An 18,124-nucleotide genomic window follows, 5' to 3' on the forward strand; every position below is an offset into this window, starting at 1 on the left:
CCATGAAACTTTCATTGTATGATTGCGAAGAACCGGTGGCACCAATACGTAAGACTGATGCCGTCAAGTCCATGTGCACTATAACCTTCGATTCCAAAATAGACAAAGACGAATACTCTCAGCATACAAACAGCTGGATTTCGAGGTTGAGATGGTGCCGCAAAGGGCCTCAATCGAGTTTGGTGTCTACATCGGCGGACGAAAACTGGGTGCCAAAAGCGTCAACGTTCGCTTCCAGTGATTTTGATTTCTGGGCTGGCATTCGTGAAAATCAAAAGTCGAGTCGACAGTGCTTTCTTTTTGGGCTCTGCAATGGTAGTCGCCCACCTTCGATGGTTACTAAACTGGACCACGGACTAATAAAGACACGGTCATTACTATGTACATAATTCACTTCCAGGATTGCTTAGCCGCACTCAATATTTAGTTAACCTCAATATTTAGTTAACCTCAATATTTAAAACCGATTATGAATACACCTCAGTTATTCAAAACCCCAATCACGTTGTCGAGATGTTACGACTATACAGTGGGTCACTGCCAATGCGTGCATATAAGTGTGGAATAGGGGATAACGAGATAAAGGTTTCGAAACTTTCGCTTCGCCGTGCTACGGTTGCTTTATCCGTTCCTAACACGACGCTCAGTTATGTAAACCTCTTGTACCCTTACCCCTAGGAACAGGCTTGTGTGCTGGGTTTTCTGACAATAAACCGTGTTGCGACTTGATGCGGCCGTATTTGAATCTGGTTGGACAAAATTCAAATTTAAATTTCGTGGGGGAATTGTGCAAACAAAGAAGAGATTGCCAATTGTTGGCCGTCGTTTGTAGCAATTATGTCTGCCACCTGAATAATATAACTAACGTGGATGTACATCATGTCGCGCAGGACACCAAGTCGCGCACTTTTCCTCCACCACACCAACTTTGACTTTTTTTACAACGCCAACATTGCTTATTTAACTTCAATACAATCGGAACTATATATATCAGACATTTCTTTATCCTCCTGACAGGTGCGCGAATTATGTCCGGTGTTACCACAGTTGCCACAGCGCCGTTTGGTCGCAGGTCGCGCACTATTTCCCTCCCCATTTTCACCTTCGTTGTCCAACAACGGACTATCCGCGTTTTTCGAATGCAACAAGCTTTGGATCTCTTGTACAGTAGATGACCCTCCTTCACGGACACGTGTTTTTTTGGCCCTGCGCCTCTTGCTAAGCGCTTCGTTCGCCTTCCGAAGGCTGCGGTTCTCTGCTTCAAGAAGTGTAGTTCGATGAGCAATTGACTCTAATCCTTTTGCCAATTGCTTTACTGCTTCAAAAATCGGTGTTGGCGAACTTCCTTGATGACCTTTAATTCGACTTTTAACAAGCGTAGATTGGCAAACGGCTTCTGTCGGATTGTGTGGCGTTTGGGAAACCCAGAAATCGATGTTGGGAAAAGCAGGTTCTTTAGGTGACGGAGTCCGTAATTTAACATCCAGTTTAGATATAACCGTTTCCGGGTTATAAGGGATAAGTCCAGTCCCTCGAAAACCCCCAGCTATATTTTCTTTTGTTACGGATTTTTTGTAAGCCGTTGTAAATGCCAAAAAGAAATCGACTTTTCTGATGTTGGTGATGTGGGCCCGGATGAAGTCGTTAATTTTTTGACCGTACGCCCGTTTTAGCACACTAAATACTCCGACGTCAAGTGGTTGGGTTAAATGGGATGAATGAGCAGGCAGGCAAAGCGGAATAATGTTGTGATTTTTGCAATAGTTTTCGAATTCCGGCGATTGGTGGCTAGCATGTCCATCGAGTACCAGCATCCGATACGCGCCTTTTGTCCGCGATTTTGTATAATTATGGAAATGCTGAACCCAATCCAAACTTGTTTCGTTATCTGTCCATCCTTTGGCGGTGGTTTTTATACGCCAGGATGCGGGAAGACCGCCCTCTGTATACCAATTCGCGAGATGGTGGGCGCCTTTAACGATGAGATATGGGGGCACGTCGTAGCCGTCGCCACTGATGCAGCAAATTGCAGTCGCCCATTCTCGATTGCCGGGCTGTACTTTTTTTGCTTTTTACGCGTCTTTCGGACCCAGTCACGACCATATGGCCGCAAATCTGGCCCATGATAAAGCCGGTTTCGTCGAAGTTGTAAATGTCGCAATCCTGGATGCCATATTTGGCCTTTATATTGGCAACCAGCCGAAACCACGCGTTTAACGCGTCAGGATTTTCGCAAAGGGCCCTTTGGAAGTTATAAACGTGACAAAAACGCGTTTTCAACTCTGTACGTCGCTGGATGAAGCGATAAGGCCATTCCTTCCCGACCGATCGCACGTTTCGAAGCAATTCCAGGGAGATACCGGAAGTGTTCCCGAGTGTTCGTCCTGGCTTCGCCACTACGTCAGGTCTTTTCAAAATTGCAAGACGGTGTCAAAAGCCGTCCGACTTGTGGGTTTAGGTGAAGGCCTAATCGCTTACAGGTTCGCAGCTCCAATGTTCTTCACAAGTATTGCAGTCAAAATTTCAGCACCGAGACCCTTGCTAACTTTTGACCGTGATACTTTTCTGGTACATGAACCCAGTGCCGATGCTACTCAATTTCATTCTTGGCACTCTAGGTCTGGAACTAGAGGAATTCCAGTAAGTTTCCTCAGGATTATACGTCAAATATGTAAAAGGTGGGCTCTGCATCGTCTTCAGCAATTAAAGTGCGTACAAAGCCCCTAAGAGACTGCACGACCTCCTTTTGTCAACCTCCAACGCATTCGCATAGCAGGGCGAAGTCCTCTAATTCTGGTCCGTTTGCCACATTCCCGATGTTGTCGTTAACATCGCCGTATTGTCACCTGCCAAGCATGGCGACATGCTTATCTTGCAGCCGAAGCGAGAATGGTTCTCCGATATGTGAGGGGAAGGGCTTCAGCACTAAAATTACTATCGGCTTGTGCCGAGGGACAACCCGCGCCGACGGTAACGTTTCGGCCCGTAATAAGGAGACGACCATGTCATGTGTGTTGGCCTTACCATTTTTTCTTCGGTTGGTAAGGGGTCGAAACGCTATCCTTGTTGCATTTAGCCAGGTTAGTTAAGTGGGGCGGCGCCTCTTCCGAAGTATCTGGTGGAAGCTTTCTGGTGTGCATTTCATATTCAATCCACTAAAGACCTCCACCAGCTACTTGACGAATTGGACAGCGGCGCAAAAATGTGAACCTAGACCAGCGATACAGCCGCATAGTTCATTTCTGACTTGCTGCAGGGAGATTTTTAGGCGTATTACGTACTCGCCAGTTCCTTGGAGCAGAAATTCGACGGACTCTCATATAAAGGCATCCAGTGGTGTTGCGGTGTAGCAAAGGCGCATATACCCCTTGTTCGGTACCAATAGGAATCGATTCCTGTGTGATGCTCGGAATATCTGTGCCTCATCCAAGCGGACCATGCATCGACCTAGAGCGTGGCCGCACCTGCAATGTGTTGGTGCTATTATTTGGCGTTCATTGGTGCTTGTGAAAAATAAGATTTTCTATTTATGAGAGTAGGTTCAAATTTTAATCCCTGTATGCAACGAGCAAAATATTGTGTGGTTACATGTACAAAACCAGAACCCAAGGAAGATCATATCGAGACAAAGCCACCCTTTACCAGTAGTATTTGTATCCTTTTTCGTTTTCCCCTGCTGGTGCTGAGTCGCTGTTTTTTTCAAGAGTATGATATTACTGGAAACGATCGGTTTAGGTGATCGGTCGCCGAAAGAACCATTTGCCCCCAGCACAAGCAACACAGTTGCTCTTTGCGCCCTGTCAGGCAGTAACCTTGTAATTATGCCTCGTGATTGGCAAACTCGCGAATCGGTGTGCCTGCTTCCTGCCAATACTACCTAACCTTCTTTACCATCCGTTTGCCTCGTTCGCCTTCTGGTATTGGCGAGGTGCCTGTTCAGGGTGGTTCGCAAGGCAAAGATGCGATATGGAAGGCGCAAGGTCCCCAAAAAGTGTCTCGATAGTGTCAAGACGGGAGACACATTGAAGACGCTGTCGAAGCAGATCCGGTAATTAATCGTCGTTTCACAGACCGCAATGGCATGGCTCCCAACAGTTAGGAGTTTTGTTACCATTTGGTACTGCTCGCTAGTGCTTGCTCAATTTTATTTAATTATCATCCAAACAAATAAAAAGGCATGTAGTTTACTAGACGTAATTTGGGTGTTTTAATAATAATCAGATATTTCGTCCTCCGATGCACATGTACCAAAAGTACCCACAACAGCCCCGCAGCCCCATTATTGCTAGTGCGGCGGCAGTTAGAACACCAGAAACACTAACAGATTGAAAATTTTCACCCGCACTCGACTGCGGCCGCGATGCCCTCACAGGCATTTGTCGCGGCGGCAGCATCGCGCAGGCCTCATCGGGGTCCCGCACGGGCCCAGCCATCTGGCTTGGCTGAGTCGCAACACGCGCCAGACTCGCAGCAGCCGAAGCGGCCGTACCACGGCGCCGCCGAACCCGCAAAGGATGCGGCTGCAAGACACCCCCCGAGCGACGGCGCCGCCCGGCTCGATATGACCCAGCTGATACAAAAGCTGCAACGGGACGTTGATGTACAGAAGGAGGTGTACCAGAACGTCGAGGCTCACTTCGCCCGCATCCTGCGGGACTACGAGGGCGACAAGTATAAAGACCATCGCAAGTTAGCGATGTCGATCGAGGACGTAGTGTTGGGGCACCTCCGCCTACAAATGTTAGGGGAGAAAGAACGCCCCCGCTCTCCGTCAAGGTCCCCACCGAAAACCGACCAGGGCTCGCCTGCGGACAGCCGCGCCGGAAAAGCGACGGTGCCCGGGGCGGCGAACCGCAGTTGGGCTACCGTGGCTGCCTCCGCGGCATTTTCCGCACGAGCGGCGATTACAACCCCGTCGGAGGGGGGCTCCACCCCACCCCCTCCGGTCAGGAAGCAGCCCGACCACCGGGTCCTAATCCGGACCCATCAACCGGGCCTGGACCCACGCGAACCCTTCGCCCTCAGGCGTAAAACGAGCGAAGCAGTGGGCGTTGCCCTGGCTGAAATACCAGCAATTATGCGCACACCGACCGGGTGGGCAATTAGAGCAGCCAACGCAACGATCAAGGATAAGCTTCTGGAAGCAGGAGCACAGGAGGAAATTAAAAGGATTTTCAACGGAACCTCCATTACAATCCCACAAAGGTGGTACAACTATGCGGTCCCGGGCGTTCCCCGCACGATACACTCTCCTTGGGATGACGAACCCCTAGACGTACAGCAGTACATTAAAGAAGAGGCTAAAACACAGGCAGGCCTTAACCCTGTGGAATGCAAACCGTCCCGCCATGGCTACAACCCGGCTACGGGCACGGCGACGTGGATAATCTCCTTCCTGCAACCGGTACCCCGACTATTTACCCTATTTGGTACCAGCGGCAAATCGCGTTTAGTGGAGAAAAACCCCAGGATCGAACTTCACAGCACGGGTTGCCAGGGGTATTGCAATGCAAAGCGATGCATCCGCCCCAAGAAATGTGGACAATGCAGCCGAAAGGCGCACGCAGGGGAATGCAAAGACCCCCCTAAATGCGCCAACTGTTGCGGTCCCTTCCCAGCAGGACACAAAGGGTGCCCGGCCGCCCCAAAGCTCGAGAACAATAAAGTTATTCGCCCTTCCGTACGGAAATTGAAAGACATAAGGAGACATGGACAGGCCCGCTACACCAAAGAGCTAGAAAGGACTGCAGAAACAGCTGCAAAAGCTGCAGTGCGAGCGGCCGGCCAAGCAGCACAGCCAACGGAGGTGGCCTCGAGCAATAAATCTTCCACGACCAGTGGCAAACGAAATAGATCGACATCGGACGCGGGAGCCATCCGCCAATTCCTGACGCGCTTCGCCCCTCCCACAAGCAGTGAGGATAGCTGTATAACCGTGTCAACGCAAGCGACCTGCACCTCCGCTACGAACGAACAACAGCCCTCTTTACATGACTAGGAAGCCATACCGCGCCCCTTTTCGCGCAGGGCTCACCTTGGCGTGGGCAAACGTAGGCAAAAGACAGGTGCCACACCTCAGCCTGCTGGAAATATGTCGCCAACAAGGGGTAGACATTATTAACATACAAGAGCCGGCGTGCTACCTGGGAACGAGGACCCAGACGCATCCCGGCTATGACATTTTCGCACCTACAGACCATTGGAACGCTACAAGTTGGGATGAGTTTGTGGCAATACGGCCCCGGGTGCTCACCTACGTCCGGAAACAAGCGGGATTGTGGGTCGTTCAACGTCGACCCACACAAACGCGGGATGCGCTCTGGCTGGAAATTAACGGGACCCAAATCCTGCACGTCTACCGTGACGTTTTGAGTACAGAAATGCTGGACCTAGTGTGCGGCACGGAGATAACGGGACCTACGGTTGTAGGGGGAGATTTTAACCTTATCGCGCAGGCGTACGAGCCCGACCGTTCCAACGCGCGAGGAGGGAGAGAACTTACCCGGTGGGCCGAAGGGAGCGGGATGGAATTCACTGGAGAAATCGGCGTCCCTACACATCAGGCAGGGGGGGTGCTCGACATGGTTTTTTCCAATATACCCTTCGCCATTACAAAGGTTGCCGAGGAGTTACATACCGGATCGGACCACCAAACGTTAACGACAAACCTCCCGACCAAAGGAAAGCAATATTTCGAGCCCATAAACTACGTGGTTCGAGAAAATAAGCTCGAAACGTTCCGGAATTTGGTGGGCGTCGGAATAGCTTCATTATCCGACCCTGAACTGGCCGAAGACGGGCCGGCGCTAGATGTTTGGGTGGACAACTTCAACTCTATGTGGCAAAGCGCTTTAATAGCCGGAGGTACAGCCCCCAATAAACGGGGCCGTTCGGCCCCTTGGTGGACACGAGACTGCCAAAACCTGTGGGCAAAATACCGGACCGCTCGGCGGGCATCGGGCCCACGGGCCGGACGCACACAAGAGGAAAAGGATTATATTACGGGCGTACGAAGGGCGAAGGCAGACTATTGGCGCAGGACAATCGACGAGATAACAGATGGTAAAGGCCTATGGGACGTGGTAGGTTGGCACAAACTGGCGCCCAACCTCCGATCACCCCCTTTAATCCACAACGGAACCTCCATCCACGATCCAATAACTAAAGCGGAGACGCTACAAAAGGAAGTGCTAGGCCGATTTTCCAAAGATGACGACCTAACAGAGGACCCCCTCGACGGTTGGGTCCAACAGGAAGCGAAAATACAATGGGACACAGCAGTCTCTGCGGAGGAGGCGGAAAAGTCATGCATCGGGGTGCAAAGCACGTCTCCTGGTACGGACGGCATCACAGTCCGGGTGCTCACAGCCTGCTGGACAGTTCTCAGTGAGCCGGTCCGCAAACTCTACCAGCGGTGTCTGGAGCTCAGCTGGTACCCAAAACCGTGGAAGCGGGCGGAGGTCGTTATGCTCCCTAAAGCAGGTAAAAGAGATAAAACTAACATAAGGTCATGGCGACCAATCGCACTGCTTTCGTGTCTGGGCAAAGGTTTGGAGCGAGTCTTCGGCAGACGTATAGCCTGGGCGGCGCTCCAACACGGAATCCTAAGCCCAACACACGGAGGGGCGCTCCCACGCAGGTCTGCAACAGATCTCATTTGCGCCCTTACGCACGATATAGAAATGGCTTTGGCGGAGGGGAAAGCAGTTACAATAGTGACAAGCGACGTCCAAGGCGCCTTCGACGCTCTGCTCCCAAAACGTCTTATAAAGGAGATGAGGGCGATGGGTTTCGACATTCGTCTACTACGGCTCGTGGACCACTTCCTGGCAGATCGTCAAGCTCGGGTTCGTTTGGAGGCAGCAACCACCGAATATAGCAGCCTTGAGTGCGGCACACCGCAAGGGTCTCCGGCGTCACCCGTTCTCTATATGGTTTATTTGGCGGTCCTGGTAAAAGCCGGAGGCCGGTGGAGAGTTGCATACGCAGACGATATTCTAAATTGGAGGACCTCACCATCGGTACGGCAAAATGTGGAGGAGCTCCAAAATGCAATGGGTGAAATGTATCGGAGTGGAGCCGAGCACAAGATCACGTTCGCACCGGAAAAGACGGAAATGATCCACATTACCCGAAGCAGAACAGAAAAGGACGTGGCCATGCAAATAAACGACAAAACAATCCAGCCTATCACGACGGTCCCAGACACTTCTGCAATATCTGCTGTTCCAGGTCTACGCTGGCTTGGGTTCTGGTTCGACAAAAGACTGTCAGGCCGCCGCCACGTTGACGAAAGAAGCACCAAAGCCATGGTAGTGGCCCGGCATCTCCGCAGCCTCGCTGGAGTCAAATACGGCCCACCAGCTGCCTCATTGCGAAAAGCTGCAGTAACATGCGTCCTATCGTCGGTATCATACGCAGCGGAGGCGTGGTACGACCCAAGGAAAAGACAAAAAGGTCTGTTAACGGCGGTTAAACGTCCGTTGGTACACGCGGCTAGAGCCGTCCTCCCGGTCTGGAAAACCGCCCCAACAGCCTCCATCCTCAGAGATGCCGGGCTACCGTCAGCAAAGGTCGCTATGGAACACCACCGGCTAAAATACGCATTTCGATTACGGTTGGCGGACAAATTGCATCCGTTATACAGGCGACAGTTTAGACATTTAGTGGAACGGGGCCGCAATGCCGGTCAGCTCCAACCGCGGGCTTCGAAACTGCTCGACGCGGAAATGGTATTCCCGCCGCTAATTCCCACTCAGCTATCACCACCCCGGTACACCCCCGGATCCCGCAAAGACCCAACAGGGGGCAAAAGCAAAAGGAAGGCAGCCAAGGATTTCCAAAGGTGGGCAAAACAGCTCGGGCCTAACGATATACTAGTGTTTAGCGACGGCTCCGAACAGTTTGATCAAAACCAAGGCCACCTGGTGGGATACGGGTTTATTGTATATCGCAAAGGTGAGATAACGGCCCAAGGTTCAGCAGCTTTGGGCGGGCCATGCCACGTTTTTGACGCCGAAACGGTCGGGGCACTGCGCGGCCTCGAGGCAGCCGACGCGAACCCAGGAGACACAATATGGGTGTGTGTGGATAGCGCCTCCGTTATTTGGGGCTTGAGAGGATCCGCGTCACTGTCCTCACAATGGGCCTATATCCGATTTCACGAACTCGTGGAGGAGCTGAAAGACACAGGCGTCAGCGTCCGCATACGATGGTGCCCGGGGCATGAAGGAATCGAAGGGAACGAGAAAGCAGACCGCCTAGCGGACGAAGGCGCGAAAGGACCCGCGGACACCGACCCCCGCACGCAAGGCGCGACCGTCAGCGGCATCCGATCCGAGCTTCGGAAGGCAGCCCGAGAGGCCAGCGCGCGATGTTGGCAGGCCAGGAAGACGTCAGACGCATACGACCGGTGGCAATTGGAATACAACCCAACGAAGGAACCAAACGAACTCGGGCTACCCCGGCGAATCTTGGGGCACTACCTAGCGATGCGGACAGGACACGGGGACTTTCGAGGTTACCACGACCGGTTTGCCCACCAGGGCGCAAAAACGCAATGCGCTTGGTGCGACAACTCCACGGCACCAGACCATTTGGTCCACTGCCCAAACAGCGTCAAACTATGGAAAAAGTGGCCCAACGGCCCGACTCGGCGGCCAAACACGCAGACCAGACAAGAGTACCTATACAAGACATTGGGAAACCCGCGGGCTTTTGAGGAGTTCGCAGCCATCACGGGCCATTTCACCCTCCCTCCGCGCTAAAAGCGCACCGAACCGACCCTAGTGGACACCCCCGCGCGCAACGGTGCGCACGAACAGACGGCGGAAGGCGCCGCAGGCTGGTCATACCTCTGCAGGAATATAAGTTGCAGGGCCGCAGCAGGTACCCACTCCTACATCGCCGCGGGCCCGGCCCGTGACGATCGATCCGCTATATAGACTTATGTAGACTTAGATAGCGCGCCGTGATGCTCCACGTGCGGCTGCATGCGCGGAGAACCGGCGCTGCCGGGGCTCCGCGCGGCCCGGCGTTAATAGACACTACTACTACTACTACTACTACTACTACTACTACTAATGTCAATTGATGGCGAAAACTACATCGAGTTCCCTTGCTTCCCAACCCTAGTTTCTGGTTCTCAGCGCTCAGTTGTCATCTTATAATATATGCAATACCAATCACTTTGGTACAGTTGACCAACCTACAAAATCCAGTTTCACGTAAAAAAACTAACTTTTGCGGCCCCCTGGAGGACGTTTCTACAGCAAAGGCTTGAAAGAGAAGTGGTACCCTACCATCACTTGATCTGTAAGTAAGGCGGAATCTTGAGAACACATGCGAAAATGTATCATTTCCATCTAATTGGAACAGCACGAGAAAAGTCAGCTACAACAACACTGCCTCGGCAGCTGTTGGTGACAAAATAACTATTATTAAAAAGCATCTTCTAAAGCCTTCACACCCCAAACTGTTTCCCAACAAAAACTCAGTGTTGACGAGATAAGCTTGAGTTTGATTGGGGACAAAAGCCAGGCTCCGCATCTTGATAACGAATTCAACCGAACGACCAAAAACTGCCATCGGGCTTTTTCTCCCTCTCTCGACCAGCGCCAGACAAGCGACAAATACGCCTGTTATCATGCTTGCACTTATTGCTCACCTGCCCAGCACCAATGCCTCTTGTCCCACTCGCCCGCCACGATTCCCGCCGACATAGATGGCGACATCAAAATGGGGAACGCGTCTTTTGGATTATTCATCGCAGCACAGAAGCCACCCTCCCATATCAATGCCCTATACAGACTGAGTTCATTTATTTTAAGCTGTTTCCGGGGATCGGAACTGGCTCAAGCTTTGCTGAATTTCTCATGGCAGCTGGCAACATTCTAACAAACTGTCAACGGGCATGGGAGGGGTTTGTGGTGTTACTTGAAGCTGCCTCAATCCAAAACCAATAGATTCAAGGCCAGGATCAAGTTTTGGACCAGGATGTGATTGACCAGTTCTGTATTCATTAGACGAATTCGACTAAAGGAAATCAGATGACGAGGAATTGCCCTGATGTGCAACCCAGGTGACAATGACTGGTTTTGAAATTGCAGAACAGAAGAAATTCCCTCGTATCGTTCTAGATCGCAGATAGATGCTCTAGAATCATTTTCAGCAAGGGTTGCCGAAGTATGTGAAGGCCAATCGCCCTGTCGGATGCGTCGCATAATGTAGCGTTAGCAACCCAATCCCTGATTGCTGTCGACACTGTCCAGTAAGGACAATAATCGCTCAAAAATCGAGATGGAGATTCTAATTCTGGCAGTTGAATCGCATGTGCGTGCTTAAAAGCCGCGAAGTAAGTTTGCAGATCTCCGACGGCTCTACATTTGCTTTTGTTGCTATATCAGAGTTTGAATTTCAGCATCGAAAATACTTGTTTAGTTCGCAACACAGCAAGGATGTTTAGAAGTACCTCTCTTTCCTCGGCAAGCATATGCGGAACTTACATATGAAAAAAAATCTACACGTGATAACTATAACCTTCCCAACCCCTCTGCTGAGTTATAGATGAATGGGATGAATCCTATCATCTGATGTTGATACCCGATGACTTTGGAGGCTTCCGCCTATGAATTCAACTATCAGAGCAAGGCGTTCAGGACCGCAGTTCTAGGGCTCTATTAATGACAGCTACTGTGCTAGTTATTTGAGATGAAATCAAAATCAGGCTCGAACGTCCATTGCTCTCGCATTTTCTTATCAACTACAGCAATTCAGATTTACAACTATATGTGGAGAATTGAATTGAGCGACTCATCAGCTTTGAAGATTTAGTATCCAACGAAATCGAGTCTCACGACTCTCTGCTTTCGTTCCGTCGCCGAGAAGGCAAATTTGACAAATCACTCACCGCGTCCTTATCTGTCTTGAGCTTATTTGTAAATGCAATTTTGCTAGACTATCACTATCATTAGGATTTCACTTGCTAGAAGAATATGACTGCTATTCTTTGATGCGTTTCTCTTGCTATAAATTCTGCCATTCCGCCGTTGTACTTTGACAACTGAGATCACCAGAACAAGCCCTTTCTATCTGCAAATTCTTTTTAGAAAGTTCACTACTGCCTACTACTTTACATTCTACTAGTTCAACATGACAACCAACAAGACTGCATTTGACTATGTGGTGAATCATTTTTTCCTTCCACCTAAGCTCCCCCAAGGAGATGACTGGACGCCCTCAAACGGATCAACCCTGCAATCAGCCCTATTAGCATCCATTGAGAAGTTCAGGGCTTTCGTTGTGTCCCGCAGATATGCGCTGGTCGATTCGGCGGCGGCAATGATTCGACGTATGGTCATGGCTCAAGATGAGACTGGTAACATTAACTGTGACAATCTTGGAAAAGTTCTCCAAGAGATCGGGCAGTCTGGTGCGTGACTTTTCGGAGTCTTCTGTAGGATACAATAATCCTAACAAAAGCTCCAGGTCCAGGAGAAGCCGTGCCTCTGCATGTTGTTTCCCAGAATGCAGGCGTCTTTTTACCAGGCACAAAGACTCCGTCTATATTGAGACTTTTGAGCTTGCTCTTAACTCGGCCGTCATGGAATCCCCCGGCAGACTTAGACGATACTTCCCTGGGTATGCCATGGCGATGGACCTGGACATTTTTCGTGACCCAAAGTTCCAGTCGTGCTTTGCCTCGATCCTGCACAAGCTTGGTCATCAAGATGCCCCTGGTACCTGTCCTCGCGTCAAATTGACGGTCGTCTCTCAACGTTGGAAGGATTATCCTTTCTTCCAGGTATTTACATTGTCGGACACAAGTTGGAATTTTCGGCAACAATTCGCAATAATACTGGGGAAGTGGTTCAGTGGATAGACTGCCCTCTGGGCAGCACAGAAACTGCTCACGGCATTTATGCCATTATTTGGGGGCTGCGTCGCATCGCCCAGTACCTTGCCCAGGTGTATTGGCCGTGGTTTCAAAAAAACATACTGCGTTTGGCAAATGGACCTGATTTATAGAATTAGCATATAATGACAGCTAATGACAAAGTTGATCATCAGCTTCGTTTCCAAGCATTGTGAATTCAGGACGAGTTCATGCGGCAAGCCCATGTCAACTCTATGCTTTACTTACCCAGTGAATCCCCTCAATCTTCACCATCACTTGTACCTGCTTCTATAGACTGCTTAAATGTACCCTTTTGAGTGCCTCTGGCCGCCTAGCTGGGCAAATTCTCCAGACATGATTCTGCCTCCAGGATTTACCGCGGCACGAAGAGGGCAAGGGCCGAATCATATGACAGCAGATCATGGGGCCAGCTGACCATCTTGCACAACCAAGCGCTTATCGATTAGCGATACAACCTCCGACGCGTCACCACCGACGCGCCACAAGCTATGCCCCCAGATCCTCAATCAGTTCGATCGTGTTTCGTCCGTGCACGAGGCCCACCCGGCCAATCACGCCGCTCGCCTCAATCTATTCGACTTGGAGAATGTGGGAAGCCCTGAGAAAATTTAGTTTGTGCAGAGATCAGCGGAAACCAAATACCCATTGCATCCAAACCTCTAAACTAGCTATTTCATATTCTGTTTCAGTCGATTGAGAGCGATGAAGAACTTATGTTCGAGGTTTGACATCCACTGAAGTTTTTAACCGTGCCCTTTGCCAATTCCAATTCTGCCAAAACATGCTTGAGCAAAGTCTCAGCTTTCTCTATGCCTTCTCTTATCTCTAATAGGATAATTTCAAGGTTTTTCACGTCTTTCTTGCACCGACAGTCACAGCTACCGTAAAGATGGCTTAAGGACATTTCCGAAATCTCATTGTCGGAACAAAGTTCATCTGGAACAACGAAGTCAACGAGACTGCCGGTGCTATCTGAGTCATCAGAACTAATCTCCTTTACTTCGTTGATCGACATGTTCGCATAGTCCATCGAACTGCGCAGAGAGTTGACCGTATTTTGACAGCGAAAAAGAGGAATGTTTACCGAGTATACTTTAAGAAATTGAGAATTTGACGCAGTATATATTCAGGCTCCGGCTTCTCATGACAGCCTTATGTCTAATTCCAATATAGAAAGTAGCACAAAATCGCCAGTAATCAGCTCTAGAGCGACTGCCAAATCCAAAAGCACAAACCAACTAAAACAACCACGCCACCCAGATTGTAAACCATATCCAAAATTGGCTACAAAAGGCTACTTCATACACCCCAAATTGCCTAGCAACAAGGCTCAAACTAGTTGTGAAGACAATTCACGCCATGCGCTTTGGAGCAAATCTATCCTCCGCTTTCAGTACAGACATTGAATCTTCACCGGATTTGGCGACAAAATAAGCTACAAACATACACTTTTGGCTCTGATGAACCATCAAAAGTACCTCGAAGTAGCTGCAAGTGCCTCACTTAGCTACTTAGCCGAAGATTGAAGTCATAATACTAAATAGTGCTACAGGCTTACCCTCGCCGTAGCAAAGAGTAGCCTAGGAAGATAAATATAAATGAGTGGAAAGGTTAAGTTCATCAGGTTGGCCAACAGGGCGGGAGCGAACCGAACGCGATAGGGGCTCCGAATGGTGTCCAGGGTCGCTTCAGGATGGCGGTCCTATGTACAACAACCTAGCTTCCATCGCCCTCCAGGAAGCCACAGTAGTTTTTCCTTCTACTCCAAGGCCAAGTCTTGTCCTGTCACTTGGGACCTGAAGTTCAAGAGCAGATGAGCCTCTTATTTCAAAGGCCCGACGACTATGGAAGAATTCATTCTTAGTTCGTCTTACAAGAGCTTTCTGGAGGCTTGGCGACTCAGATAGGGCATGGCGGCAGTTTTTAAAATGCCAAAATGCTGGCCGAAGAATCAGGTGGCGGAGTGAGACTCGAAGAGATTGGTCAACTTGCTCGCGAAGCCACATCAACTTCAAAAGCTCTTGAGGATTTAGCCCGTCATATAAGAGCTGAGCCTTTCATATTCGAGCTCGACTACAACAATCAGCCAAAAGCTTATTAAGGGTAGATATGAGTGCTCAGGATACCTTTCATGCCGAATGAGAACCCATACTACCAGGCCTTCCCTATGAGCTTTCAGCAAGGGCGTAATATTTCTGCGGACGAAAGCTACTTGTTTCAGGTCCGCTTTCGTGTTCGGAAGGTCCTGCGCACCACAGAGGAGAGCTTGACGCGACTTGGCCAATGGCCTCGCTGCCCTCATTAACCAAGTCCGCCTTGGTGATAATCCCCACCGTCCTCTGACCTTCCGGGTCGTACTGTCGCGCAAGCTGGATGATGACCTGGTTGGCGATGTCGTTGCTGGCTTGCACCACTGCTAGCACAATCGTGCGAGAACTTTGAACATAGCCTTTGACCATGTCTTTGACCAGCTGGATATCTTCTTCGGTTTGCTCTTCGTTTGCCACAGAGATGAGTCCAGGTAGATCGACGATGGTCAGATTGAGGTTTGTCTGGCCCACAAATTCAATCCGCAAGACATCAGACGCAAACGCGTTCCCGAGACTATGGTCCGCATACCCACGGATCTCCATCAATGCGGACACCTGCTCAATAACATCAGGGAGTTCCGATATGTCTGCTAGCACGCGGCGGTATTGTAGAAGGGCATCTCTCTTTTCCTCTGGTCTGGAGGCGTGTGGGTGAATAGTGGCCATAATACGCGTAGCCGTGGAGTTGTGTCGAAGGATAATTTCAGTAGGGAACCTCGTACAAAGTCCACTCTTCCTTGGGAACGGGATGTTAGTGACGCTCTCCAAGACCGAGCTCTTGCCGGCCGACTGGTCGCCACAGACCACCAGCTGGGGTAGAGAAACAACATCTCCAATCCCATAGGCTCGTACTTGATCGATCTGGTTGATGCGCTCCGTCGACCTGGACGAGTTCAGGCCACGCACAACAGAAGACGATGCGCTAGGCTCTTCGCTACGCATAGTTGGTTGATTGAGTTGTACACCACTGTGATATTTCTTCTAGAGCTGGATGTCACTCGGAAGCTCAGAGTGATAAGGACCTGAGGGAAAGAGCGAACTTTAGAAAGAGAATTTTAGTGCATAAGCATCACATGGAACGAATGTGAAAAAGAGTAAAAGAATGAAAGTAGCTGTAGACTGTAATTTCAGGCAAGAGGGAAGGTAGCAAGAGAGCTGCTCACGTTTTGAAAAAAGGCCGATTCAAGTCATCTGGTACTCCAGTCTCGGCTGCACCCGCGGTAGTCCTCGGCTTCAGGAGGCCGTGGAAATAATGCAAGCTGCTAACATCTCAAGATCACATGCTGAATATGTCCTTGGAGTAAGCAGATATATTTTTGGGACAGAATGTATGCAGCCGCCAGTTCGTCAGATTAACGGCAAACAAAAAAAGGAAGTCAATACTGGATAAACCATATTTTGTTGGGTCAAGGACAACATGTTCGTGCCGTGCCTTTACGTGCTTGTGCAAATATATCAACTGCATGGAAGTTCAGTTTCGCTTAGGCGCGTGTACGCGATTGACACTGCGTGCCTTTCTTCTTTCTTTAGACTTAGCTTTAGATCTTCGAATAGAATCGCCCCTATATTGCAGCCTTGTCTCTTTGGGATCGCTTTCGTGACAGAGAGAAATTGCAATTGACGGCGTGCTGGAGTGACGTGTTTAAATCTGGGGTCAGTGGACCCCTGGCTCAGCGTGGCTGTGCTTGCCAGTGCCCTGGCTGGTGGGTCGAGTGGTGGTTCTGAGGTTAGGCCTGGGGGCCTGATCCTCACATATTTAAATCGGTTTATAAAAAGGGTATTTCATACACCACGGTTTTCGTCACTGACTGTCGGTGTCTACATCTGCACAAGCCAAAAGCGAGGCTGCAGTCGGGTTGACAGCTGATCAAGCCATGCTTAAAGACGATTATCCGCGACCGTGCTCGGGTCAATTTCCGTGAGCTGCAAAGGCAAAACCTGAGTTCACGAGGGAGCTTTCCGGGTTTATATTATTAGCCTTACTGAAGTGGCTGCGCTCAGCTGTGACTGATCCACTTTCCGGGCCCAAGCAAGGCCTTGGTCGATTGTATGGTTAATTACGTCCGTGCATCAGTCGATTGGTTAGTTAGGGTGTTTCGGGCAGGTTGCCCCTCGCAACATGCGTACGTAATACGGCTCCACTCAGACAACGCCGCAGTTCAAAACATTCGGGTTGCGACAATTATGTCCTAATCAACCCGCACCATGACCTATGCCCCTACGCGTCATGGATGGATCGACGAGTGTGGAAGAGCTGAGAAGGCAGCTGCGAGAGGCAGAGCAACGCGCAGAAAGAGAGCGACAACGCGCTGACGCGTTAGAACGACAAACTCAACCCACTACAATTATCGAATACATCGCTGCCTTGCATGATTTGGTTTTCTCCCGTTTCGAAATTGAACAGGACCGGAAACTGACCTCGAAGGGATCCATCACCAACCCGCGAAACAAATGGTGTCCCACGCGTATCCAGCCATGGTCCGACTTTATTCAGCAGCAGAGAATAACATTCGGCACAATCTACGACACCTTCCCTGCCGATAGCCGTGTTTTTGAGAATCGAGCCTTCCTCACCGGCTTAGGAAAAAGAATTTCGGGGCGCAGGATATCAGACGAGAAGACGCTCGAATCGTTCCTCCACATCAGTGTCGAGGATCCAGTCAGAGCGATCATAGACCAGCTCAGGGAGGTGGAAGAAGTTAGAAGCGCGTTCGACCTGGGAAATGGGATAATTTTTGAGAACCATGCACACGCCATCAGCGATGTTGCAGATGAGGTCGTCTACCGCGACACCCCATCGACACCACCGGCTACTCCAAACCACAGTCTCGACCTCAATCGGCTACGACCCGATCAGATCTGTGTCTACCGATCCGACAACGCGGGCTTCGAAAGACGCACAATGATCTACATCTCCGAGTACAAACCGCCCCACAAGCTAACCGCGCCGCACCTTCGCCTTGGTCTACGCCCGATGAATATTTACACGGAAGTGGTCAACCGGAAGACCATCCCGACGTCGGTGGACCTAGACGCGCGTTTCCAGTATCACGCCGAAAGACTGACTGCAGCCGCGATTACGCAAACGTACCACTACATGATCGAAGGGGGACTTGAG

At 50.3% G+C, this 18,124-nt stretch overlaps 5 protein-coding genes across 5 annotated transcripts; 4 read left to right on the forward strand and 1 right to left on the reverse strand.

Moving 5' to 3' along the window:
* Nucleotides 1–4,360: 4,360 nt before the first annotated feature.
* On the forward strand, nt 4,361–9,767 carry PgNI_12328 (uncharacterized protein; the record flags this gene model as incomplete). Its single annotated transcript, XM_031132279.1, has 2 exons — nt 4,361–5,915; nt 6,055–9,767. 2 exons carry the CDS (start codon nt 4,361–4,363, stop codon nt 9,765–9,767), a joined length of 5,268 nt encoding a protein of 1,755 aa, XP_030976265.1.
* Nucleotides 9,768–9,973: 206 nt separating this feature from the next.
* On the forward strand, nt 9,974–10,093 carry PgNI_12329 (uncharacterized protein; the record flags this gene model as incomplete). Its single annotated transcript, XM_031132280.1, has 1 exon — nt 9,974–10,093. The coding sequence occupies one exon, from the start codon at nt 9,974–9,976 to the stop codon at nt 10,091–10,093; it is 120 nt and encodes a 39-aa protein (XP_030976301.1).
* Nucleotides 10,094–12,150: 2,057 nt separating this feature from the next.
* Nucleotides 12,151–13,528, forward strand: PgNI_12330 (uncharacterized protein; the record flags this gene model as incomplete). Its single annotated transcript, XM_031132281.1, has 3 exons — nt 12,151–12,434; nt 12,487–12,802; nt 13,349–13,528. The coding sequence occupies 3 exons, from the start codon at nt 12,151–12,153 to the stop codon at nt 13,526–13,528; spliced, it is 780 nt and encodes a 259-aa protein (XP_030976180.1).
* Nucleotides 13,529–15,081: 1,553 nt separating this feature from the next.
* Nucleotides 15,082–15,948, reverse strand: PgNI_12331 (uncharacterized protein; the record flags this gene model as incomplete). Its single annotated transcript, XM_031132282.1, has 1 exon — nt 15,082–15,948. The coding sequence occupies one exon, from the start codon at nt 15,946–15,948 to the stop codon at nt 15,082–15,084; it is 867 nt and encodes a 288-aa protein (XP_030976289.1).
* A 1,285-nt stretch (nt 15,949–17,233) lies between these two features.
* On the forward strand, nt 17,234–18,091 carry PgNI_12332 (uncharacterized protein; the record flags this gene model as incomplete). The annotated part of the gene is made up of 1 exon (XM_031132283.1): nt 17,234–18,091. A coding segment is annotated over one exon (858 nt), but the record flags the coding sequence as incomplete, so codon positions are not given.
* Between the last annotated feature and the right edge of the window lie 33 nt (nt 18,092–18,124).

The sequence above is a fragment of the Pyricularia grisea genome (assembly GCF_004355905.1).
Source record: "Pyricularia grisea strain NI907 chromosome Unknown Pyricularia_grisea_NI907_Scaffold_11, whole genome shotgun sequence".
NCBI lineage: Eukaryota > Fungi > Ascomycota > Sordariomycetes > Magnaporthales > Pyriculariaceae > Pyricularia > Pyricularia grisea.